Genomic DNA, 27794 nt, shown 5'->3' on the forward strand with positions numbered 1-27794 from the left:
ATCAATCAATATGTTTATGGATGCAATATTTGGTGAGTATTAATACATATGCTCATAGGCTACTTATCATTTTATTCATAGTATTTAATAGAATTTGCTAGAAGGGTTGAAGCATCAAACGTGGATTTGAAGTTTTGCACTGATGTGTGTGTGTGTGTAACCTTTGCAACTGGCGTCACGCATCGGCTACACACACACATAGACACACTGAGAGTGAGTTAGTGAGGATCTCAGTGCGCACTGCGGAGCTGAAAACATGAGCAGCCTTGCATTGATTATCAGTGTTCGTGCATGATGCATTAGACACACACAGGTGTGATTTGACGGAGATCATGTGTGCGATGCGCTCTTCGCGGGGGAAAGTGTCTTCATGAGTGTCCAAAGTAACAGCAACAGCAGTGGAAGTTTGGACGGAGCGCCATCTTGCTCTCAGTTCTCGACTGGATCTCCGACCCCGGGCTCACTTTCTCCGCTCGATATCTGCGCTCCGAGGAGGCATAAAGAAGGTAAAACCGGTGTGAATATCAATTTAAAGTCTGTTCATGTGAAATCGGTCGGGATTGTGTTAGATTGACGTGTGATTTTGAGTAAATCTGCTCTTTAATCGAAGCGGTCGTGTCGGAGGCCGCTGATCTCTCGTCTGCTGACTGTGTGTCTCTGTGTTTTTATAACTAGCATCGAGTCCTAGAGATGAGCTGGTGTGTTTTAAACCGTTTGCGATGGAATCCTGTCGCTTTGTGTGTTCATAACACGGTTCATTTGACGTGAGGATGCCCATGGTCACATATTAGGGGACTCAGTCACTGGTTGTGTCTCAACCTAGCGAGACGTCTTCTCAGACTGCATTTTTGGGCATCATAGGTGCTTATTTTTGTGTTGTTTTTATGATGCCCACAAAATGCTGTCTTTGTGTCTAGGTAGGCAGCTCGCTAGATTTTTTTTAGAAACAGCCAGTCTGATTAAAATGAGTTGATGTTTTTGAGGTTCAGAGTGTATGTTTATCTTTTATGTATGTCATGCAATGGCTCACAAATGAGACACAGTCTGTACCTGATAAACTTAAGAATGTTTATCACCCATGCATGAAATGCAACGGCTCAAAAATGCTGTCTAGGTTGGTAGACACAGCCAGTACCTGACAAACATTAGCTGACATTTTTAAGGTTGACAGTATGCATTTGTCACTTATGCATGCATGCAATGCAATGGCACAAATGCTGTCTCACTGTTTACTAGCTTTTGAGACACAGCCAGTAAAGGATACATTATATAAGTTGATGTTTTTATGCTTAAGTGTATTTTTTCTAGCTCTTATGATTCAATGGTTCAATATCAACACAAGCTGATGTTTAATGTGTGAGAATGAAGTCAACAATGCACATAGAGAACTTGCTGGATTTCATTACAATAAACATGATTTTGTGTGTTTATGGTTAAGTATTGATTTAATTATCTAGCACGTAGTGCATGTCATGCAATGGCTCGCAAGTGAGACACAGTCTGAACCTGATAAACATGAGAATGTATAGCCTACTGCATGCATGGAATGCAACAGCCCCAAAAATGTTAGGTAGGTAGATAGAAACTGGCTGGCTTTTAGGATGCTGTCAGCATCTGATGAACATGAGTTGCTATATGCATTTCATGCAATGGCTCATAAATGCTGTCTAGGTTGGTAGACACAGCCAGTACCTGACAAACGTTTTTTAAGGTTGACTGTATGCATTTGTCACTTATGCATGCATGCAATGCAATGGCACAAACTGCTGTCTGTTTACTAGCTTTTGAGACACAGCCAATGTATGATAAATTATGAGTTGATGTTTTTGTGCTTGAGAGTCTGCATGCAAAAACAAATGTTACAGGTAGGCGGTTCAATATTAACACAAGTTGATTTTAAATGATTGAGAATGTCAACAATGCACACAGAGAATTTCCTGGATTTTATTACAATAAACATGATTTTGTGTTTTTCTGGGTGAAACTATTGATGTATTTATCTAGCACTTAGTGCATGTCATGTAGTGGCCCAAAATGTTGTCTACTGGCAACAGAGACTAGGTTTTGAGACACATCTAGTACATGATACACGTTAGTTGGTGTTCTTTATGTGTGAATGTTTTGTGTGCAATGCAATGGCTCTAGGTAGGTAAGAGTTTGGACACATCTGATAAACGTGAATTTGTATGATTGAGTATCAGCCTATTTATTGATCTAATTCATGCAATGCTCAAAAAAATATGCTTGTGCTGGAGAGCTGTTGGCTCTTTCTGGTCATTGTAGTTTTGTGTTATTGCAGCTTGACTCGTAGGTTTTTCCCTGAAATCATCTGGATGACTTTGATCCTCTAAGCAAAAGACCATCTGATACACATCTGATTTAAATTCAAGTGCTTTTTCAAATTAAGTTGTTTTGCAAAATTTAGTTTTTGATGTGTTTTTGAAGAAATTAATGAACCTGTAAGTGTTTCACCGGATGTTTTCTGTGATATTTATCAAGTCCACCAGAGACTGGTCTGTGTTAATATGTGCTGTAAACACATGCATATGTGCACTGATGAGTGTAATATCATATGTGTGTTAATGCATTACTCAGATTCTCATGTCCAAGAATAAGTTCTCAGCCATGTAATGCATGCTCTGCCTTTATTGATTTTTTTAAATGATTTGAAAGAGTAATCTTTTACCTGCTTGTCAAACCAAAAAGTACAATGGTTAAGGATGTAGTACCATGTTTTATGGATATCTTATACTGTATAATGTTAAATAGAATTCTGAAAAAATGTATCACTGGTTGAACAAAAATAAGAAGCTGCACAACTGTTTTCAACATTGATAATAATAAAAAATGTCTCTTGAGCAGCAAATCATCATATTAGAATGATTTCTGAAGGATCATGTGACACTGAAGACTGGAGTAATGATGCTGAAAATTCAGCTTTGATCACAGGAACAGATATTCTAAACTAATAATATTTCACAATATTACTGTTTTTACTGTATTTTTGATTTAATTGCAGCCGTGGTCAGCATGTGAGATTTTTCACACAAAAAAAAAAACTTCTTACGAGCCCAAACTTTTAAGCAGTAGTGTATGTTGAAGTGCAATGTTATTAACGTCTGATACTAATAGATATTAAGTGGAATTAAGATTTGCCCCAGGAATTCATTTTTGAGCGTGTAAAACAAATGGTTGATGTTTCATCCATTTATTTTAAATCCTTCACTTGAATGAATGACTGAAATAAATTCTTTAAACATTTGTCTGTTGTTACCTATTAAAATCAAATCAACAATCAGATATAAAAGTAGCTGTAAAAAATGTGCAAGATCATAGGAAATATAATACAACCTTTGTTAAAGTTAGGTCCATTCAATAATATTAGCACAGACAGAGACTGTTGAAAGTTTAATAAATGCTTTGGAAATATTTCTCATTGATAGTTCATGTTAACTTAACAAACGTAAAGTGTTACCATGATTTTTAATAATCAGCCGTAAGAAGGTGGGTTATTACTATGTTATAATATGATATCTCGATGGCTCAGTCACCTGTGCATCGGTGCACAGACTAGGATGTGGTTTGTTTGTTTCCTGATCATTTGCTTGTACTAATTCTTCCACTCCACCTCCTGCATGTTTGGATCTTGTGTCTTTCTTATGCAGCCGAGCAGCGCTTGGGTTATTTGCCAAACCAGACGTGGCCTTAGGTTTGTGTATACTCATTCCTAGTGTTTTGATTTGTCATTTATGTCCTTTATCTGGGCAGCTGTGCTCTTCCTTCCCTGTTGACCTTCATAATTTTTCCACCCCTCCACCATCTTGGGATCTCTTTGGCTTGTAGTAGCTCTTTCTGGCACGAATCTTATCATGGCAGTGGTGTCGTACGCTTCCAGTGCGCAGGTTATTATGGCTGGAGAACACGAGTGAACCTGGGCTGTTTCGTCTAGTCACTGTAATGAGGTTTGAAGACCAGATGATTCTTTGAGACAGGTTTTGTAATGATGATTCATATTGGTCTTGTCGGCTGCTGATACTGTATTCTCATGTGCTGAAGAAACGGGGCCATTTGGCTGCGGCATCGATGATGGATTCTGTCATCGGGCTTCTGGTGCCAGATCGTGTCAAACATGTTAAACTAAAGGAATGGTTAATTCACCCAAAAAATGTAATTCTTTCATTATTTATTCACACTCTCGTGTTGTTCCAAACCTGTATGCTGTCATTTTTCTGTAGAACACAGTTGTGTTCTTAGTGAAAATTAGTGAAAATCTTTCATCATTTCTTTTTCCAAATTCTGCAATAATTCCAAAAAATGGCACAAAAACTGTATGATGGACAATGATGGGTCTTATGAAGTCATACAAGAGCTTTGTGTGAGGAACAGACCCACACATTTAAATTGTTATTCATTGAAAAGAACAGGAATAGAATTCAGAATTCATCTCTTTCCATCAGAATTCTTAGAAGAACATTATTTTATACTTACTAAAGTTACATTTATTTGTAGGGCTGTGAAACGATTAATCGCGATTAATCGCATCCAAAATAAAAGTTTGTGTTCACATAATATATGTGTGTGTACTGTGCATAATTATTTTGTATATATAAATACACACACATGCATGTAAATATTTAAGAAAAATTTGTTATTTATATATAAAATATTTATATTTATTTATAAAACAAATTGTATATAATATAGAGCCCGACCGATATATCGGCCGATATTAGGCATTTTCCAAACTATCGGTATCGGCATTTATAACGGCCGATAAATTAATATTTAAAAAATAAAATAAAAGCGGACGAAACACCCTGCAACCATGTTATGAGTGTTGGCGCTGCATAGTTTGTCCACCAGAGCGCACTCTACAAGGAAGACTGCTAACATCAATGAGCTTGGAAATCACAACGAAATAAAGTAATGATTACTGTATTTATAACTATATCTGTAGTTCCAGTCCCTGCATTGTAAAACGTAAGTTAGGCACGCGAGGAGTGAACATTTAGACATAGAGAAAAAGTATCAAACATAGCAGCTAGCCTGTGCATAAAAGTTAGCTTTTCTTTTACACGTGTGTGAAATCCAAGTGGTAGCATAATGCACTAACACGGTAGCATAATGAGGGTCCCTACATGCAAACCGAAGCATTGAGAACTTTGTAAGTGTACAGACAGTTTAATAAGAAGATACTTTATAAAGACAGTACATTACGCGTTTACAGGCATTCGTCATCTTGGAAAACAGTCTCGACTAGTCGAGTCACGAACGCCGTGCTAAGTGAGCTGGTCGATAGGAATTACGTTTGTGAAATCTAACGTAGCGCGGCGTTCGTGACTCGACTAGTCGAGACTGTTTTCCTAGATGATGCCTGTAAACGCTTAATGTACTGTCTTTATAAAGTATCTTCTTATTAAACTGTCTGTACACTTACAAAGTTCTCAATGCTTCGGTTTGCATGTAGGGACCCTCATTATGCTACCGTGTTAGTGTGAGGCTATTTTGAGCCTTGTTAGTGGTATTAACTAGCGATTTACTTTTACTTACTCTGTGCCCCATATACTACTGTTATAAGCTAATCTGTTTTTAGAGATAAAACTCTTTACATTCGATTTTCATGAAAACGCATCGCAGGGAACGATCGACTCGGTAACCATGTGTTAATTACCTCACATAATGTATTTAGTGCATCACTAAGTAGTAGATTTTAGAAGGCAGGCAGCAAATGATGATTGAAAATGGTTTGTTGTAGCTTGATGGAATAGATGGATAGAATTAGGAGTGACCTTTGTCTTGTTTAATAATAATACAAATGATCATGATAATAATAATATCATCATCATTGATTTTTTTTTAATTATTACTGTCAATATTAATAATAATAGTAGATTTTTTTTTTGTTCAAAGGACTTTAAGTTTCATATCTTAAGTTTGTATTTTTAATATACATTATATTTATCAGAACTTTAATATATTCTGTTCTGTTGTGACAATAAAGTTAATTTAAAAAAAAAAAAATTAATTTTTAAACTGCATTATATTATTTTAGTAAGGCTGAGGACTCTTAAATAACTACAAATAACTAATGTTAGGGAAAATCTGTTCATGTTTTGTTACATGTTTCTGGATTTAAAAAAAATATATATATATATCGGCCGATATATCGGAATATCGGATTTTTAAATCACCAAATATTTGTATCGGTATCGGCCTTAAAAATCCTTTATCGGTCGGGCTCTAATATAATATATATACAGTATATTTAAGCAAATATTTCTTAAATATATACATGCATGTGTGTGTATTTATATATACAAAATAATTATGCACAGTACACACACATATATTATGTGAACACAAACTTTTATTTTGGATGCGATTAATCGCGATTAATCGTTTCACAGCCCTATTTATTTGGTCAAAAATAAAGTAAAAAAAGGTATGAATGTATTGTAATTTATTCCTGTGATGGTAAAGCTATATTTTCAGTGTCACATGATCCTTCAGAAATCTTTCTAAAATGCTGATTTAATGATCAAGAAACATTTCTGATTATATCAGTGTTGAAAACAGTTGTGCTGCTGAGACTGTGATGAATGTTTTTCAGGATTTTTGATGAATAGAAAGTTCAAAAGAACAGCATTAATTGAAATTAGATGTTGACTTTTGTTGAATAAATGTATTATTTATTTATTTATTTTAAAAACTTTTTTACGGTAGTGTATGTACAGTAGTCTATGTCACCAAATTGAGTGTGTAATATTGGCATGCGAAAAATACTCATTGTATTTACTTGCATTTTATTTAGTTTTTTTCTGTAGATTGTGTCGTCATTATTTTCTGAGACTAAAATAGATGAATGGAGCTAAACTGTCAGTGGCTTCAGCTGATAATGAGCAGGAAACCTCTCATTGTACTTCCTGTTTGTCATTCTGACTCCCGCAGGAAGAAGCTGTGCTGAAGTATGCCATGAAAAATGGCTAAAAGAGCAGATACATTATTTTTTGGGGGGTTTTAAGAAGCTTGAGCATAGTCAGATCTGAAGGATGGTGGACGTCTCGAGGCCGGGACACACCAAGCCGATGTCGAAGAACTAGTGGCGACGACAGCTGACTGTGTTGTCGGCTGCGTCCCGGCCAAAAAGCCGTGCTTGAACAACTAGCGACTGTTACCTAGCATGTGCGTTCCTGCCTGCGTGTAGTGTATGATGATGTAAAATATAAAAAGTTCCGTCGCGACGCGAAATATACGCAATGAAAGCCGACCAATCAGTTTGTGAACATATCCCTATGACTTTAGGTTCAGTATCTTTAGGTTCGGTGTTAAAATGCCAGTGTGAACGCTAAGCGGACCAGGACTAAATGTTTATTTGTTTAGTTTTATTTTTTGTGAACAGAACTACAAGTGTGAACACATCCTACATTCTTGGTGTGCCTTTAAACCAGTAATACATTTACATATGATCTTTTGGCTCTTTTAGGGTGGCATATGATCAGAAAACAATGACTTGATGGTCTCGTAAGATTCCAGGAGGATGCGTCACCATGATCACACCCCTCCCGAACCCGAAGCCTGAGTACCTGTGTGTGAATGTGTTGAGCGTGACATGTTTGTCTGTGTTTGTAGGAATGGATGAGCTGCATTCCCTGGATCCACGTCGGCAGGAGCTCTTGGAGGCACGTTTCATCGGGGCAGTTAGTGGAAACACCGGAGGAAGCACAGGGAGCGCGAGCGGCGGACCTAAAGTAATGCACACGCATGCAAACACACACATGTGCACCATCATGTAATTATAAGTTATTATTTATATTTAATTAATTTGAATATAATTTAGATATGTTGATACTTTCTCTAAAATGGGTTATTTTTGTTTTCTTTAAACTGAATCATTCAAGCATCATTCAACTAATTAAACAATGTTTAATGTATAAAACAAGTATAAAGCTATTTGAAATGTTTTTCCGACACTAATTTCGTTTTAATTTTTCACTAAATGAACACCAATAAGAATCTGCTCATTTTATGTGCATCAGTTCAACAATAGATAGTAATAAAAAGCAAAATGTAAAGGATTTTTGGTAAAGGATTGAAACGTCCAGTGCATGGACTTTATTCTGAATCATTGAATAAAAGATTGAATCGATTCACTTTGAAGTGAACTGAACTTACCAAGCCTAACACAGTTTTAGCTGTTGTAGTTTAAATCAAAGACTCTATTAAAGGGTTAGTTCACCCAAAAATGAAAATTCTGTCAGTAATTACTCACCCTCATGTTGTTCCAACCGCGTAAGACCTTCGTTCATCTTCGGAACATAAATTAAGATATTTTTGATGAAATCTGAGTGCTGGATCACTTAGGCTGCTAGGTGACCGAAACTTGCTGGCCCAGAAAAGTTATTAAAGAGATCGTTAATATAGTCCAAGTGACTCCAGTGGCTCAATCTTAAGTATATCAAGCGACGAGAATACTTTTTGTGCGCAAAAACAAACAAAAATAACGACTTTATTCCACTATTCATTTCCTTCTCTCTGGGCCTCGTAGTGTTTTTGCGCTGCGCGTCTGTGTTACACGTCATCACGCATCACACACATGACCAGCGTCGGCCAATAGTGAGCCAGACGCGCAGCGCAAAAACACTACGTGAACCAACTAGAGGCCCAGAGAGAAGGAAATGAATAGTGGAATAAAGTATTTTTATTTTTGCCACTGTAGTCACTTGGACTATATTAACGATCTCTTTAATAACTTTTCTGGGCCAGCAAGTTTCGGTCACCTAGCAGCCTATGGAGAAGTGATCAGCTCTCAGATTTCATCAAAAATATCTTAATTTGTGTTCCAAAGATGAACGAAGGTCTTACGCGGTTGGAACAACATGAGGGTGAGTAATTACTGACAGAATTTTCAATTTTGGGTGAACTAACCCTTTAAAACCATATTTCGTAACACTCACATACTTGCAAGAACCCAAGATGAAACTATTGTAATGACATTGTAGTCATAATATTGACCTATTATGTCTTTTTTCAAAGTCTTAATCTTGTTTTTGGGCTCTGCTAGAATAGGTTTTCATGCTTGAATGTTAAAAAACCCCCTAATTTTCACATATTCGAGCATCTCTCTTCCCAGTCTGTCAGTAACGCTTAGTTTAGTTCTTGTCTCTATGAAGCCCCTCCTGAAAAGCGCAGTGTGCTCTGATTGGTCAGCTGGATCAGTGTGTTGTGATTGGTCAACCTCTTCAAGCATGTTTGGGAAATGTTATTCCCCTTACCATAACAGCGAGTTTCAACACACTACTAATGCAACTCAGGCCTCACCTGCATATGCCTTGGGCAGGAATCATTTAAATGAGGAATATTGTGACATGTTCGTTCCTGGAAGAAAATCCAAGACTACAATGGAGGCGTTTCAGGGAGTTCAAGAGAGAAACAGTGACACTGATATAGAGAATAACACCCTTCAGGCTTTTTCATGCTCAAACAGCAACATTACAACCTAAAGAAAGTTGAACATGTAGAAAAGCATTTAGGGGACCCCTTTAAATTTGGTTTCACCAGTGAAATCAGTGTGAATATTTAGAAAAATGTTGAGCTCTCTGTCACGACCTGGACTAAACCTGCTTTATATTGTCTTAATCTTTTTTTTTTTTCTTTTTTTTTTAGGGTTTGAACAATAACGAATGTTCTAGTCACAGTTTTGGCAGCCTGGGGTCATCTAGTGACAAGGAGTCCGAGGTGAACTTTATGGACATGTATACTCAAAGATTTGACATTTATATTTATAGCTTTATATTAATTGAACGGATCTGTTTCAACAGTTTGTCCATGTGTTTAAAAAGTACTTTTTTCATTCCCATAAAGAACTCTGACATAAAGAAAGGAGGATCGCCTGCCTATTCAGTAAGTTTGACGATTTTCACTTTGCTGTGTGATTTTTTTTATTTATTTTTTTATTATATAGTTACGTGATATAATATCTTAGATGTTAAAGTTGACGTGCCATAATTTGAAAGCTGTAGTGGAGAGAAGATTTTCAGTAATAACTTATTTTTGAGTTCCTTCCTCCTGCAAAGCAATTTTATTCTTTGTTTTCTTAGTGCATAACTCTTATGAATTGCTTTTATGATTGCTTGATTGTCATTTTGAAGCTTGACTGCACCTGTCCATATTCACATTTATTACATTGAAAAGAGCAGGATAGTAATAAAAAAAAGTCAAATGGGTTTGGAATGACATGGTAAATGATGTTTGGAATGCAGAGTGTGTGTCTGGAAGCGTCTTTGGTGAAACTTTTACACAACTCCTTTGAGGCCTGAATTCAGCCTTAGATGGAACTTACCCAAAGCATTTATATTGATTTAGTGAATGGAAGAACTGATTGAAAAAAATAGTAATGCTTTTTCCTGTTTTCCCAAGACTCCAGAGAAGAAGCACTCCGAGTCATCCAGGGGAAGAAAGAGGAAGGTTGATAACCAATCAGAGAGCAGTCAAGGTAACGTTGACTTCCTGTGCTTATGAATGAAGCATTTCTTAACGAGACATAATAGTTTGTTTGACTACTACATTTTTCAGTTAACAGACCTGCATTTTGGAAACATCCAGGATCAGAGTTTGTTGGGAAATACAGCATTTAATTTTTAGCATGGAAATAATGCAGTGCACTCACAGAAAAGTGATTGTATCCATACTTTATTTTATTTATTTTTTCGTTTCAGGAAAGTCTTCCGGCCGAGGGCCCAAGATCAGCGATTATTTTGATGTGAGTAAAGCTTTGTGCGGATGACTCTGCGTTTAGTCAGCTGTGTATTAAATGTCAGTCAGGTGTCAGAGAGCTTTTAGTCAGAGTACTGCTGCTTTTTCATCGTGTAATGGCTGCTCGCTTTAGGAGATGTTTTGACTTGATGTTTTGAGTTGTGAAATTGGTAACATTGTGATGACGCCACATCATATCTCCTTCCCGAAGTTCCAAGGAGGAAACGGATCAAGTCCAGTCAGGGGTCTTCCTCCGGTCCTGCGCTCGCCACAGAACTCTCACTCTGCACCTGGGGCTATCGTAAGTCGTGAGGAAGATCTAAACCTCAGCATGGGTCCGGTGATGCTTATTTTTATTAATGTCGCTGTTTTTCACTCTTCAGGTCAGACAGAACAGCTCCTCACCCACCAGCCTGTGTTTCATAGATCACATGATGAATTCAAAACAGCTTAGCAGCAGAAGTGTCCAGGTAATACTTGCGTCACTATTGCTCGCGCGCTATCGAATATGCTCTGCACTTTCTGATTCTGGTAAACTTGTCAGTCTGCAAGACACTGTTGTGCACTGCACTCAGTTGCACTTTGAGACACTGATAAATGTGCACTGCGCACTGATACTGTTAAACCTGTGCATTGCACACTTGGACAGTGAAATGTGTGCTGCACACTGTGACACCGCAAAACATTCATTGCACACTGCCATTGTTAAATAAGCACTGCATGCTCTGCTGTTAAATGTATGCACTGTTAAACAAGGTCAGCATGACACCGTTGCACAATGCACACTGAATATTACTGTCACTGTTTAACTTGCACTGCACACTTCGTCACTGTAACATACACTGCACACTGACATTTAAAAATGCACTGCATACGGTGACACTGTTAAGTAGTTCAAGGTTATTTGTCAAATGTGCACTGCATGCTCTTAAGCTCACTCTCACACTGATGCTCTTAAAAATACACACTGTACACTATGATTCGTTTACATTAATAATTGCACTGTACAGTGACAGTTCAACAGGCACATTGGGACACTTTTAAACAGGGTTCGTACATAAAGTTTAAAGACTTTTTGAAATTGAAGTCCTGGAAAACCCTTGAAAACGGCAATATTTTTGAAGAGGTACTTGAAAAGTGCTTGAATTATTGAAATACAATATATATATATGAAATTAGTGTTTAATTGTTTTGGGGGGGAAAAAACATACAATCTTTTCACGTAAAATTCACGCTGCAGCCCATCTGAGATATAAAGCTATTTCACATTTCATTTATGATAAGTATATAATACAACTTTCATTCTTCAGGTCAATCATATATTTAGGAAATAAAAACAGTTTGAATAAGGAAGGCGATATATTTGTCATAGTATCCTTTCAATGGTTAAGGGGATTTCCCATGCCTGACAGCGCTGGTCAGTGGAAGTCCTTGAAAGTCCTGGAATTTCATTTTACAGAATCTGTACGAACCATGTTTAAAAATATTCATTGCACGCCCTGACACTGCCTAGCATACACTGCACACTGACACTGTTAAATAAGCACTGCACACACTGATGCTATTAATTGTGTGCATGGCTGGCACTGATAAACAAGGTCAACATGACACTGTTTAACAGAAGCACTGCATGCTCTGAAGCATTATATAGTGACGCTGTTAAGTGGTTCAAGGTTCTTGGTCACGTGTCCACTGCATGCTCTGGCACTGTTAAATGAGCTCACTCTCTAAAAATTGACACGGTTACATCATAATTTGCACTGCACTGTACAGTGACAGTTTAACAGGCACAAAATATTAATTGCATGCTCTGACACTGCAAAACTTACACTTGCACACTGGCACTGTTAAATAAGCACTGCACACACTGATGCTGTTCCTCATGTGTGCACTACATGCCCTTGCACTGATAAGCAAGGTCAACATGACTCTGTTTAACAGAAGCACTGCATGCTCTGATGCTGTGAAATGTGCACTGCACTTAGGCACTATATACAGTGTCGCTGTTCAGTGGTTCAAAGTTCTTGGTCACGTGTCCACTGCATGCTCTGGCACTGTTAAATGAGCTCACTCTCTAAAAATGTACACGGTTACATCATAATTTGCACTGCCCAGTCACAGTGACAAACCGTTCACTCCACACTGACACTGTTAAATAAGCACTGCATATGCAGATTAAATGCATGCGTGCTCTGGCACTCTTAAACAAGTTCACTTTCAAACTTTGATGCTGTTAAACATGCGCACTTCTCTGACACTGTTTTTAAACGTGCACTACACACACACACACACACACACACACACACACTCACTTACATAATCAAACCTGCACTGCACATACTCCAAATACTACATACTCTGACGCAGTTATATGTGTGGTGTTTACTACATGCTCTGATGCTATTAAACAAGCTCGCTAGCACTGTATGATGCACAGTTTACTGTGACTTGATAACACTTGATGACATGGAAAGGATATTCTCTCTCAATCTCTGTTGTTATTTTCATTCTTTATTTCTCTTTCCTTCTCTGCTCTCAGACGGATTTGACACTGTTGAAACTGGCTGCACTTGAGAGCAATAAGAATCTTGACCTTGAGAAGAAAGAGGGCAGAATAGATGATCTACTCAGGGTGAGTAACAAACAGACGAGCATCTGAGTGTCACCTGTCCTTGAGATTTCTTTTTATGTAGAAATCACAAAGTGCCATTTTGAGTTCAGACATTGAGTGTTTTTTATATTTTCTCCCCAGGCGAACTGTGACCTCCGCAGACAGATAGATGAGCAACAGAAGCTGCTGGAACGTTTCAAGGAGCGTCTGAACAAATGCACTACGATGAGTAAAAAACTCCTCATTGAGAAGGTGAGCTGTGTTTGATATGCTCACAGCTGCTTATTTCTAATGTGTCAGGGGTAGTTGAGTGATCTTGAGTGTGTTCTTGTCTTCCCAGAGCACTCAAGAGAAGCAGTCCTGCCGGGAAAAGAGCATGCAGGACCGGCTGCGCCTGGGGCACTTCACCACAGTCCGGCACGGAGCGTCCTACTCAGAACAGTGGACAGATGGATATGCCTTCCAGAACCTGGTCAAGTAAGAGTCGCACACAGACGCACACTCAATCTGTGTGGCTTTGTCTGGGACGGAAAAAGTGCAGAAATGGACCGTCATCATTTAGGACTTGACCTGGATGCCGATGTGCTGCTATTCAGTTTGACGCAGTGTAGTCTCACAATGTAACCAGACCTTCAGGCTGACGGCAGAAGGACTAGACTCCATAGCAGCTTTCATTGGCCAAGGACCGCCCAGAGGCCGTCTGACTGACATGAAAAGCAGCCAATCACAGTTCGTTTTGTTCAGCGTCATGTTTAGGGGCGTGAAAATATAAAGTCAATGTCCCAATGAAAACAGACATCGACTCTTGGACGTCTTTTAATGAATCTATGCGTCTTACACCGTGTCCTATCCAGATGCGATGCGATAAGATTCTGTCCACACTAGACGCGGCACAGCTGCGAGATGCGTCGAAATCAATCAAAACCCACAGCCAATCAGAACAGCGTGTGTGCGGAGTCTCGCGGCACCAGAGAGTAATCTTGACGGCAATCGCAAGAAAATGGATAATCAACATAATCAAATTCACAAATATTACACTATTTAAACATAATTAAAAATACTTCGGCTACTGAGTTACTAAAACAATCTTTGTCAGATAATACACTTGTTTGTTCACAGTTTGAATGTTCTTGTTTCCATTTGTTTAATTTCAAGATCTGAGGTGAATTATTCATTGTTGCTTTTACAGCTACAAAGCTGGAGCACTAAATGATATTCAAAGTCACATGACACGCTTTTAACATTAAATAAAGCACATAAACAGTACCTGAGATTATCATCGCCACACTTTGTGTTTGTTAACTTCCTTGAAGGCGGGTACTCTGTTGAAGTTTAAAACTATTGGATCTGCCATAACCAATCACTAACGTTTTGTCATGACGTAACCCTACAACTCAAACTAGCGCACGACCTCAACATCATCGTTCTCAGCCACTCCCTCTGTTCGCTGATTGGACCGTTAAAAATTTGGCCGGAGAAAACCCAAGAATATACGGTATGTCACGGGCTGGAGGACGTGGGAGTGAGGAAACGAGGAAGCATCAATTTGAGTATTGAGAAGCACCCACTGAAACTCTACTACAGGATGTAGTGACGGGTCACATGCACTCCACTGACTTCACTCCTATTGGTTGTCGCTTCTGAAAGTCGCTCTTCATTTGCATAAAGTTAAACATGTCTCAACTTTGTTGCATATCTACAAGCTACATCCTGTCGCCGGAAATGGCTAGCTCTCCATTGAAATGAATGGGATCATGTTGCTTTGTTACGCGTGTCATTGGTGGTGTGAACCGAGCTTTATGCATCAGATGTTCAGCCAACGGTCTGGGGCTGAGACTAGACGAAATGTGACATAAAGCATAAAGTTAATGCACTGACCTCAGCCCTAACCCTAATTTTCAGGATTTTACATTATATTTAGTCTGTAAATAATTCTAGAAATGAAATCCAGATGGGATATTGGTGAACTTTTAATGAATTAATTAAATATAGAATTTTTGTACAAACATTGGTGTTAATGCATTGTACATTAGTTTGGATTAAAGTATCTGCCATTGTAAATAATAAAATAGGGTGAGTCTTTTCTGTCCTGCATTTGCCTGTTATTATTTTTTTATTGGGGTTTTAATATTTTTCTATTTCTGTTTTAATAGGCAGCAAGAGTGGATAAACCAGCAGAGAGAAGAGATTGAGAGGCAGCGGAAACTTCTAGCAAAGCGCAAACCTCCCAGCACCCCCTCCTCCCAGAGCCCGACCCCCAATGAGTCCAAACAGAGAAAGACCAAAGCCGTCAATGGAGCTGACAACGACCCTTTCCTCAAACCCAGCCTGCCTACGCTGTGAGATATTAACACACACACACACACACACGCTTACTCATTTCTTGCCTTCGAAATGCAGGCTTCCCATTGACTTCTAATGTTATTAAAATGAGATAATAAGGACACAATTCATCATTTTAAGATCATTATACAAGCATGGATGATTTATAGAAGCAGAAAAGGCTGATGAGGAAAAAAAGTCAAATGTTTTCTGCAATATTGTCTTCAAAATGGTTCTATTATTGAAATGCTTCTGTATTGAATGTGCAGATTGACTGTGGCAGAGTATCATGAGCAAGAAGAAATTTTCAAACTGAGACTGGGTCATCTCAAAAAGGTTAGTCTCTCTATATAAACAACACACACACACACAGTCATGAGCATCAGAGTAATATGGTTAAAAAGCAATGAGGTGCTTCATGCTAAAGCAGTCTTGCAGAAAGGATGTTTTAAGCTTTCTTTTTGTCCTTTCACTGTCATTCATACATGAGTATGTTAGTATGTGCAAGTCTGTGTGTGGTCCAGGTAAATCCTACGGTATGGAGGCAAAATGTCCCCACAAAGATGGCAATTTCCGAAATCCTTGTCCTTGTGGGGACATTTTTTGGTCCCCATGAGGAAAACAGCTTATAAATCATACAGAATGATGTTTTTTTGAACATTTTAAAATACAGAAAGTTTTGTGTGATGGGTAGGTTTAGGGGTAGGGTTAGTGTAAGGGGAGAGAATATACAGTCTGTACCAGTGCTCGAAGTGGGGCGGTACTCACTGGTACGCAGTACCGGCACTTCTACATTTTACTCTTAAGCGTACCTGCACTTTTTCTTGCGTACCGCTACTTCACGCATGTAGCCAGTACTCTACCACTGACAGAAAAAGCGTCAGTGTCACGCCCGTTTCACATACTCCGTTTGTAGTGCGTATGCGGTGCATATTTTTTTCCGGTTAGAGCTTTCGCACTTCACGCGCATGCGGTCCGGTGATCCGTTCCAGGTGCGGTGCGTATACAGCAGTGCAGCGTTCGCTTCCGCGCCGAGTCTATTCTGCTGTGCTGCACGCGCTGAATTAAAGTGGCAGCGCATGGTTCGTGGTCAAAATTAACACAGAATGACATGAAAATATAATAATATCACCATAAATGCATTTAATTAAATAAAATGTAGTAATCTCACCATAATTGTATTTTTGGACTGGCAGACTTGGAGGAGTTCCGTTTGCACGCACGCACGACTTGTTTAAATACATTTATGTTGTTAATAAATAACAATAAATTGTTGTTGTACCTGCAATATCTCATTATCTAAGTTTTGTTTTTCACTGTAGAAATTTCAAATGTCATGATTTGCCAATGCATGAGAGTACCGGCACCTTTTTTCCCCCACTTCAAGCACTGGTCTGTACAGTATAAAAATCATTGTGTCTATGGAAAGTTCTCTTAACGCATGAAAACCCAACGCGTGTGTGTGTGTGTGTGTTCAGGAGGAGGCAGAGATTCAGGCGGAGCTGGAACGGTTGGAGCGCGTGAGGAATCTGCACATTCGAGAACTTAAAAGAATCAACAATGAGGACAGTTCTCAGTATGTCCCGCCCATTACATATAATTATTTCAATGAAATCTTAAATATTGTCTTTGGAAATTTAAAATATGGGGATGGAAAGAGCTGAGAAACACTGCAAATAAAATGCACTGCCTACATGCATGTAAATGAAGTGCTGCATCAGAGACGCACTGTGCCGCTGTCAGTTATTGCATGTGTTTTTTCTATCGGCTGTACACAAGAACAAGGGTTTGAGAGTGTGCTACTCTGTGCTGAATTAAAAGGTCTGGGTCAACATTTTCATGTGCAGTTTAAAGACAGATTTCAAACATGATTAGAACTTAAAAAACTGCAATTGTAAAACATACCCTTTTTTTTTTTACTATTTTACTTCCACTTTTATTTTTCTTTGCAACAATTGCTGTTTGCTCCATAATGTGCTTCTGAAAAGAAATAATAACACTCTTAATCTCAGAATATCTTTTAAGTTGTGAATATGCCTGGTGTGTTTTTAGGTTTAAAGACCACCCAACCCTTAATGAAAGGTATCTTCTGTTACACTTGCTGGGAAGAGGAGGTTTCAGTGAAGTTTATAAGGTATTTAGTTTTTTATTATTAGATGCACGCACTCACTTTCATACAGTTTGTGTTCTCTCCTGTTCAGCACAATATATTACGGTTCAAAAGTTTGGGGTTAGTAGGTGTTTTTTATTTATTTAAAGAAATGTATGCTTTTATTCAGCAAGGACACATTAAATTGATTGAATGGCAGATTTCTGTTTCAAATAAATGCTGTTCTATTGAACTTTCTATTCATCAAAGAATCCAGAAAACATGTTATCACGATTTCCGTGAAAAATGTGGAGCAGCACAACTGTTTTCAACATTGATAATAATCAGAAATGAGCAGCAAATCAGCAAATTAGAATGATTTCTGAAGGATCATGTGACAGAAAACACAGTAATGATGCTGAAAATTCAGCTTTGCATTTTACTATATATTCACATGGAAAACAGTTATTTAAAACTGTAATAATATTACACATAATTACTGCTTTTATAAAAAAATGTAGCCTTGGTGAGCAGAAGAAACGAAAAAAAAAATCATTAATGTACATTAAAGTCAACAACAAACCATTTTCACAACCCATTTTACTTCTGTGATCTGACATATTTCATTGAGAAATATGTTGAACAAGACTTGATTTTATCAAATATTATTAGATCATGGAACTGTTACATAGCATTTTTATAGCATTTTGTTAATTTTTTATATATTTGTAAATTTGTAAAGAGAAAAACTGATAAGCCTGAACCATTGTAAAACTACACGCAGCTTTGCTTTGCTTAATGCAAACGGAAAATGCAATATCATAAGACACCAATTTTCACAAAGTTTTATAGTAATATAAAACATATGGTTACAGCTGTGGCATGAAACACCCAATCATTAGAAAATGTTCACAGACAGCATAGAATTATTAACCTTACTTTATATGTGTTGTGAATAATTGGGTCTTATTGCCTAATGAAGCGTTTTCTGTTGTTGCGTGAAGGCATTTGACCTGTTTGAGCAACGATATGCTGCTGTGAAGATCCACCAGCTCAACAAGAACTGGAGAGAAGAGAAGAAAGAGAACTACCACAAGTATGTCACCCACCTTTTTTTTTCCTTTCTCTCCCTCCCAAGTTTTTCACGCTCATTTGTTTGCGTCTACTCCAGACATGCCTGTAGAGAATACAGAATCCACAAGCAACTGGACCATCCCAGAATAGTCAAACTTTACGACTACTTTTCTCTGGACACTGACACGTAAGCATTTTCCATATAGTCTTTTTTGTGAGTTTTACTTGCTCTAGTTTTTGCAACTATACAAATGTTGACTTGATGTGTTTCTGTTGTAGATTCTGCACTGTTCTCGAGTTCTGCGAGGGGAACGATCTTGATTTCTATCTGAAGCAACACAAGCTGATGTCTGAGAAAGAGGCTCGCTCCATCGTCATGCAGATAGTCAACGCCCTCCGATACCTCAATGAGATCAAACCGCCCATCATCCACTACGACCTGAAACCGGGTGAATGCAACACGCACAATTTACCTTTGTGTGGTGTGGGACGAGTTTTGAATTGCGGGATGAAAGATACTGGGGGTGTGTTCACACTTGGCATGTTTGGTTGGATTAAAACAAACCCTGGTGCGATTGCTCTGTTAGTGTGGTTCATTTGAATAAGTGTGAACGCTGCCATCTGAACCGAACAAGTGGACCGAGACGCTGAAAAGATGAGTTTCAGAACGCAACACAGACCAAAGACATGTAAACGAACCAAAAACAGGATATGATGTCACAAAATGTGACCCTAAAAAGGACAGAATGCTCAAACACACCTGGTTTTTCTCATCATAGTCGTGATGTTGCTCATCATAGTTCAGTACAGGCATCAGAACCACGTCTCCTCGCAGCAGATCTTGGTTTGTGTGACGGAGGGATTCCTGACGATGTTTTGACTCCTTTACACGTTTTATAAGCTCTTCACGAGTTCTCAGCTGGTCAGAATACCATCATATGTAGGCTACGCACATACAGCGAGTGCATTTATCCCAGAACACAGCATTGTTTTGGATGTTCGGTAAGTTCTGTCATGAAATATATATGTACCAAGCCAACCAATCAGGTTGTGAACATATCCCTATGCCTTTAGGTTCGGTTTAAAAAGTTTTTTGGTTCGGTCCAAACGAGCAAGTGTGAACACACCCTAGTATGTGTACGGGAAGCGGGAGAAAGAAACGACAAATTATAATTATCTAATAATAACAGCATACACAAGTCTGTCACTGGAGATCTGAAGCATCATTTGTGTCTGGAAAGTGGAAAAAATGGCCTATAGACACCAGAACGAGACAGAATCCAACCGGACCGGGACTGAAAAATCTGCGTAGACCTCTTCCTACGGGCTTTTGTGGGCGGGAACGGGACAAAACGGGAGTGGGATAAAATCTTAACATATTTTTGACAGGAGTGGGATTGAAAAATCCTTCTAGGACAGAGCTCTACTACAGAACATGGCTGTGTCCGAAAGCTAAAAAACGCTGCCTCAATAGGCAGCATACGGTGCTACAAAGACAAGAAGAATCGTGTAGAATCCAATAATCGTGTCAAATCCTGTCTGAGATCCCTTCATCTGATACATTTTTTTAAGGCATCATAGATGCATCCTTCCCTGCCTTTAATATCCCACAATCCTGTGCGTTCCATTCCATGACCCTTGAGCTAAAAAAAATAAAGATGAAATGCATGAAAGTTGCAGTTGATGGTCAGTTTGTGTGAAAATGTAAATTTTTGACCATCTTTTTCCACTCCATTTCTAGTGAGAAATTACTATTTTAGTAATTCAATATTCGCTTAGTTATCACCAAAGCTCTCTCTGTTTTGTTGTAGATCATTAAACCGTTACGCCGCCTCAGAAGTCTGTCTTGAAATCAGTTTCGTGAGGAACCTTCGTGCGCAAACGCTCGCCTGATAGGGCAGCGAGGCAACGAGTCCCTAAGCTTTCGGACACAGCCCATGTCCTCTTTCATTCACACACGTGCACTCTTCTCAGAGACTAGCGCAGGTCTTGTAGCTCATGGTGTGAATGATGAATTGGTGCAAAAAATGCTCCTTTTAAGGATGGTTTACATTTTATGCATTTGGCAGACGCTTTTATCCAAAGCGACTTGCATTGCATTTCAAGGTACACATATACATTCTTATCAGTTCTTGCTTTCCCTTGGGAATCGAACCCATGACCTTGGCGTAGCAAGCGCCATCACTCTACTGTTCGAGCTGCAGGAAAGGTGTTGATTGGTTGATTTGTTATTTGTCATGTAGGCTGTATAGGAAGTATGTTTTTTTGTTTTGGTTGCTCAGGAAATATCCTGTTGGTGGATGGGACAGCGTGTGGGGAGATTAAGATCACAGACTTCGGCCTGTCTAAAATCATGGATGACGACAGCTACGGAGTGGACGGGATGGACTTGACATCACAGGGAGCCGGAACCTACTGGTCAGTGTCCAGCTAAAAACACTGCGCTTTCTAGTGTGCATATTACTTCTGTGTTCCCCCAAGAACTCAATCCCATGTCATTCCAAACATATTTTGTATTGTGGAACAGAAAATGTAGGATTCAGCTCTAAAAGGACGAAATAGCTGCATAAATTTGTGAGGAACAGACCAGCTGTTCTCCACTGAAAATCGTTTCCTCTGTCATAGCTCTCATATCAAATATGAATGACAGTAACGTCATGCATCAAACATGCATCTGTTTTTGCATTTACATTTATGCATTTTATGCAAGGCAGCTTACATTTTATTTAAGGTACTCATTTTTATTTGGTCATGCATTTTTCCTGGGAATTTCCATATGACATCAGAAGAATTATATGGACCACCTTTATATTTTGACATTTTAGAGTGAAACTTAAAATTCTTAAATTTCTCTTTTTGGTTTTTAGAAAAATCATGTTAAAATGTATGCATCAAATATGATCCATCAGGCCTATGTGGAATGTTCATTTGTTCATCTGTCAATCATCATTGTATTGCATTATATTATTTTGCTCCCCAGAGTCAAAACTACAGAGCTTTGATCATAAAACGAAGCATAGAGTGACAGCTGATATTTAGGCCCTGTTTACTCCTGGTTTTAAGATGTGTTTTGGTCGATGGGATCACAAGTAAACGAGGGAGACACATTCCCGTTTACACCTGGTGTTTTAATCCGTCTCTATTGTCCACTTTCGTCCACTTCTGTCCTGATTTCTTCAAGGGGAGGGTCTATGGGCTGGTAAATGTATGGATTTTTTCAGACCTTTGATCTAATGGATGAAATAAACTCGGGCAGTTTACATATGAACGTGACTGTAGACAATGGAAAAACACACGGAGAGCAGCATAAATACGTTTCATCTTCAAACCAAACTTGGTTCTTCAGTCGATAAAGTTTAAACCCCGTCTGGCTGGAGCTCTTTCCATAATGTTTACGCATTAGTTCAGTAGACGGAGAGTAGACGGTCTCTTGTGGCTGTTTTAACACATTCGACCACATGAGCGTTTACTAAAAGCAAGTGACAACCTCAAAACGTTTTAGACCCTGTTTACACCTGTGTTTAATGTCGTATACTTGTGATCCGATCGACCAAACGCATCTTAATAACAGGTGTAAACAGGCCTTATATGCATTTTATGCAAGTAGTCTGTAATACTTTTACTTACATTACAAGCTACCAGAATTTAATCTTACTTTTTGGCCATGTTATATAAATATCAGTATCTGCAGCAATATATTATATTTTTGCTCATTTTGAGTTCCCCTGTTTTTAACTCCACCATTATGAGCTCCATATTCTCACTATGTGAACCATAAAAGTTTTGATGTATCAAATATATAAAACATGCATTTTATTGTGTTAGTTCAATAAACTGTTGCATTAAAAAAAGTTGATTTTTCTGACTATTTTAAATGTATAACAAAAGCAAATGTTCAATTTTTTTTTTTTATTTTGTAGGTATTTGCCACCAGAGTGTTTTGTTGTTGGTAAAGAGCCTCCAAAGATCTCTAATAAAGTAGATGTGTGGTCTGTGGGCGTCATCTTCTTCCAGTGCCTGTATGGACGAAAGGTCAGTCTCAGTGTTGAGAAACTGCACGGCTATTGATCTAAACTGCATTTTAGGATGAAGCTGCATTGAATCTTTTGTCTTTCTGTAGCCGTTTGGCCATAATCAGTCCCAGCAAGACATCCTTCAAGAGAACACCATCCTGAAAGCCACTGAGGTGCAGTTTCCTGCCAAACCCGTGGCTAGCAACGAGGCTAAGGTCAGTATTGCGCGTTTGTATGTAAACGCATTAGGGCTGAACAATTAATCGCAATGAAACCGCACGTGATTTGGCAAAGGCTGAGATTATTTTATGCGCAGCTTGTCAGTGAAGTACGGCTGATCGTAAATGTAAATGCTGCTCCATCTGAACACCAGAGGGCGTCTCACACACACACACGCGCCAAATATGCCCCGCCGCAGAAGTACAATAACACACGTCATTCCAGGAAATCCCATCAGGCATCATTGCTGTAGCTGAATAAACAGAAGATTGAAACACTTTGATTGATTAAACATGACTAATAAACACACGACTGCCTTATTCTGTGTAAGAAGCACATCATCTCACAGGAGGATGAGCTCAACTGTCGTTATGAAGTGAGTTTGGAGTAAAAGCATGTTATTAAATGTTGTCTTTTGTTGGAAAAGAAGTTCATAAATGCTTCTCGTTTTTGGAAAGATGTTGCTTTTTCAAAGCCACGTTATAAGTGACTCAAACTCACAGTGCTTTCAGAAGGAGCAGCGTTTACAGAGCCGTACATCACTAGCTAAGTTTCCATCCACTTGTCAATCGAATTATCTGAAGTTCGGTAAAAAAACTCATGCGAATAAAGCTGGTGAAAGTGTGTTTCCATCCAACGGCTTTAAAGCGAATAAAAACCTGTGCGTAATGACGTCACATGCTGTTTTGCGATCAAATTGGTATATCGAATTGATTTGAGACATTTTAAGGTGTTTCCATTCATTTTCGCACTGAATCGCACAACATTCAAGCAAACATTTGCGAACAAAGTTTTGCTAGACAAAATGGATCGCGCCATCTACCAACAAATAATCAATATTGCACAAGTTGTAATAGTGCTTATGTGCCAGCTGATAGCCACATATCAAGCTATAATAAGAAAACAACGACGCTATCAACACATTGCTATGATGATGCAGATGCACGTAAATGCCCGACGACAACAGAGGCAGCCTGTGGTGTGGGATAGATTTTTGCTAAAATATCTAAAATAGCCGTTATATTTTTCTGGTAAATTAAATTAAAAAAGTATCTCGTCTCCTCGTTTGTCCACTTACATCTGTCTTTGTTGACACCCGCCATGTGTGCAAACCATAGACCGTATATAAGAGGTGCAAACAGAGCGGAAATACTGGGCGGAAATGAACTAAAACTTCTATGTTTTGTGGCGGGTTGCAACCACAAAATGACCTAAAACTTAATCGCAATTCATTATTTATTCGGCAAATAGCGTTTCCATCAGCGTTTATCGCATAAGCCGTATATCGATCAAGATCAAATCCGATGAGAACGAACGCATTTCATTTGAGTTGATATTCATGAAATTCAATCGAATTTTACTGTTTCCATAAGGCATGCCATTTTTCATTCGATATCACTTAATTCGGATAAAAACGTGTGGATGGAAACATAGCTACTGACAAGCTGCGCATAACAAATAATCGCAGCCAAATCGGTTTAAGTACGATTACATGTAAATTGCGATTAGTCGCGCAGCCCTAAAACGCACGTGTGGGAATGACCGTCTGAGTTGTTTCTTGTCCTCCGCAGGCGTTTATCCGCCGCTGTCTGGCTTACAGAAAGGAGGACCGTTTTGACGTCCACCAACTGGGCAGTGACTCGTACCTCCTTCCTCACATGAGACGGTCCAATTCGTCGGGGAACTTGCAGGCCACGCCCGCTAGCCCCGCCTCTTCAGGAATAATCTCCTACTGATCTCATTGGCTGATCGATCGTGATTGATGGTTCTGATGGTGATTTCCCTCCCTTCAACACCTCGGGGTGGACAGGAAGGGGGAGGAGCTATGTATCAGCTGACAGGCTGTAGGACACACCCACAACGGCCACAGTGACTGCCATTGATATTGGGGCAGGGATGACTGACGTCATTTCCTGTGTGGATCCAGATGTCAGTCAGAGCTAGAACCATTTGAAAATGGATATTTGTTTTTTTTACCCGAGGCATTTTGTGGAGTAGATTTGGGAGGGTTGCGCTAACGTGTTAGCTTCTTGTTGATATCCTCCCTGAGCTACGCCTCAGTAAAGGGGTGTTTTGTTTTGTGTAAGTGTGAAATTTAGAGGCAATTAATTGTAGTGTGATTGGAAATAGACGAACGAGTGTTTTAATGTGGCACAAAGGTGTCCGTAAGACTTTTTGTGTGTGTGTGTGTGAGTGTGTGTGCACCTGAGAATGGATGTTTTACGCCACAGCGTTATATGTTGGCTGTTCATAACATACATGTGTGTTGGCCACAGATTGCAAGGTGTGTGTTTGTGTGTTACAAAATACTGTCTGTTTCACTTCAAAGCAACATGTATGAACATTGTCAGCTTATGTTTAAATGGGCGCAATATTTAAAAAATGTGGATGAATGAATCTATACAAATAAAGTCCAGGTCATGTTTCACCCCAAAAACAAGCGTGAAAAACTAATTTTAATTTACATTAAAGAAATGAAGGCTGTTTCAGGACCATTGCAGATTTTGGCACAGATTTATTGAGACACTATTTTGATTGAGTTTACTGTATTTATATAATTAAACTTTATAACAGTAAAACGCATCAAAATAGTGTCACAATCTGTATATCTCATACTACAATGATGTATGCATACAATGTCTTTTCCATGCATTTAATTGCCATATATTGTCAAAATTGTGATTCTTTTAAGTGGCATAATTATTTATTTGGATTTTGGGGTGTAAAATGACCTGCACATGTTCTATAGATCAGTTTGATGAGACCAGTTTCACCTGGGCGTCCTGCATGTAGGAGGAGACGCCGTAAAGAGAGTCGTCTCAGTAGACCTCTCGAACCACGCCTGCGTATTTAATGAATCCAACCCTGAGCAGGTTTTCATATTTTCTCCGTTTGTTTGTAGATTTTGTTGTCTGACGCAGCATCACCTCGCTGCTACCCGATGTTGCTTTTAGTTCTATGATTTACTCAGAATCCGACCAAATATAAATTTGATTTACCCGGAAACAGCATGAAAAACAAACTCCATTGTGGTTGTGAATGAGGTGTGTTGTGAGTCTGAGGGTCTGAGCGTACGAGTGTGTGTTTGAGCAGACGGAAGGTGGGCCGGACCCCACCCTTGATCGTTTAACCCCTTTATGCCCAGACCCAGTGCTGTCATGTTGCTTAGCAACCCTCGCTGATCCCGGAGCCTGAGTCAGGTCAGCATCTCCGAATGACGTGGACCGGACCGCGATCAAACTCGTCAAAGCTTCCAGAGTCTGTTTTCAGGGGAAGAATCTCAGCTTTTGTTGTTTCCTCTCTCTAAATACTCTTTCAAACCCCAGAAGCAGTTTTCAGCTCAACATATTGGTGATCTGTCTCTAAAGTGCTGCTGCGATTGTAGAGAATGTAGCCAAAAGAGAAATAAACATTTTGAAAATATTTGGATGCATATGCTTTCTTTCCTTTGGTGTTTGTGGTGACGTTTTTTTGACATTTTCGTGTGAAATCAGATCTGCTGTTGTTAATGCCAGGACCCCTGCTGGACAGAACCAAAAGTTGGACTACATTTCACAGTCAAGTTGAGTGATCAGTCCACAACTGACCAGTGAATTTACCAGCTCTTTATAATTACTGACAATTAAACGTATGTATAGCATGGAAAAACACAAAATTCACTGAAGTAATGTCCATGACTTGATTTAATTGTATTTATGTATGTGTATATGTACGTATGTGTATACATATACACATATACAGTATCGGTCAAAGGTTTGGAAACATTACTATTTTTAATGTTTTTGATAGAAGTCTCTTCACACCAAGGCTGAATTTATTTGATCAAAAATACAGTAAAAACAGTAATATTGTAAAATATTATTATATTATAAAATAATGGATTTCTATTTGAATATACTTTAAAATATAATTAATTTTGATGATGCAAAGCTGAATTTTCATCAGTCCATTACTCCAGTCACATGATCCTTCAGAAATAATTCTAATATATATATATATATATATATATATATATATATATATATATATATATATATATATATATATATACACGTATATACATATGTGAATTTACCAGCTATTTGTAATTACTGACAATTACATTTTATAGCATGAATTTTTATTTTTTAAATACCTACTCTTACAATACTTATATATATATATATATATATATATATATATAAGTATTGTAAGAGTAGGTATTTAAAAAATAAAAATTCATGCTATAAAATGTAATTGTCAGTAATTACAAATAGCTGGTAAATTCACATGTGTATATACGTGTATATATATATATATATATATATATATATATATACAGAGAAAAGAAATCACTTTCTGCTCTTGACTGGATAGTCTTTACTGTATAAATTTAACAGATTAATTCTTACTAAAAAGCTACAGAAGTTGTTCAGTGTTATTTTACATTTGTTTACTTTATTCAGTGTCTCTACCAGAAAACTACTGTTACTTGTCTTTAATAATATTTTACATTTATATTAGTTAGGCTAAAATAGTTTCAGCTGTGGTATCGAAATTGGAAAAGAGAATTATGAATTTTCACTTTTGTCTAAAATTTTGGTGTCTTAACTGCCTGTTCTTTGCAAAAAATTGCCTGTAAAAGATATTTATGGCAGGCAAATTTTCTTGTCATCGGCCATTGGCAGGAGTGGCAAAAAGTTACTTTTAGGCCTTGTATATGTATATAATATAT

At 38.3% G+C, this 27794-nt stretch overlaps 1 protein-coding gene across 2 annotated transcripts; it reads left to right on the plus strand.

Annotated features, from left to right (window-relative positions):
* The first annotated feature begins 174 nt into the window (after positions 1–174).
* On the plus strand, positions 175–26503 carry tlk1b (tousled-like kinase 1b). Of its 2 annotated transcripts, XM_084128350.1 has the most exons (22): positions 175–506; positions 7630–7748; positions 9664–9735; positions 9862–9900; positions 10417–10492; positions 10716–10759; positions 10964–11053; positions 11136–11222; positions 13292–13384; positions 13505–13615; positions 13704–13840; positions 15517–15702; positions 15955–16021; positions 17164–17261; positions 17738–17819; positions 18779–18870; positions 18946–19035; positions 19128–19297; positions 21131–21266; positions 22769–22880; positions 22969–23076; positions 24652–26503. In XM_084128350.1, exons 1-22 carry the CDS (start codon positions 371–373, stop codon positions 24814–24816), a joined length of 2310 nt encoding a protein of 769 aa, XP_083984476.1. In that variant the 5' UTR covers positions 175–370; the 3' UTR covers positions 24817–26503. The 2 variants fall into 2 exon arrangements, with proteins under 2 accessions (XP_083984476.1, XP_083984475.1); XM_084128349.1 differs by having other exon boundaries at positions 199–506; positions 9664–9900.
* The last annotated feature ends 1291 nt before the right edge of the window (positions 26504–27794 follow it).

The sequence above is a fragment of the Abramis brama genome, assembly GCF_963993115.1.
Source record: "Abramis brama genome assembly, chromosome: 11".
Classification (NCBI taxonomy): Eukaryota; Metazoa; Chordata; class Actinopteri; order Cypriniformes; family Leuciscidae; genus Abramis; species Abramis brama.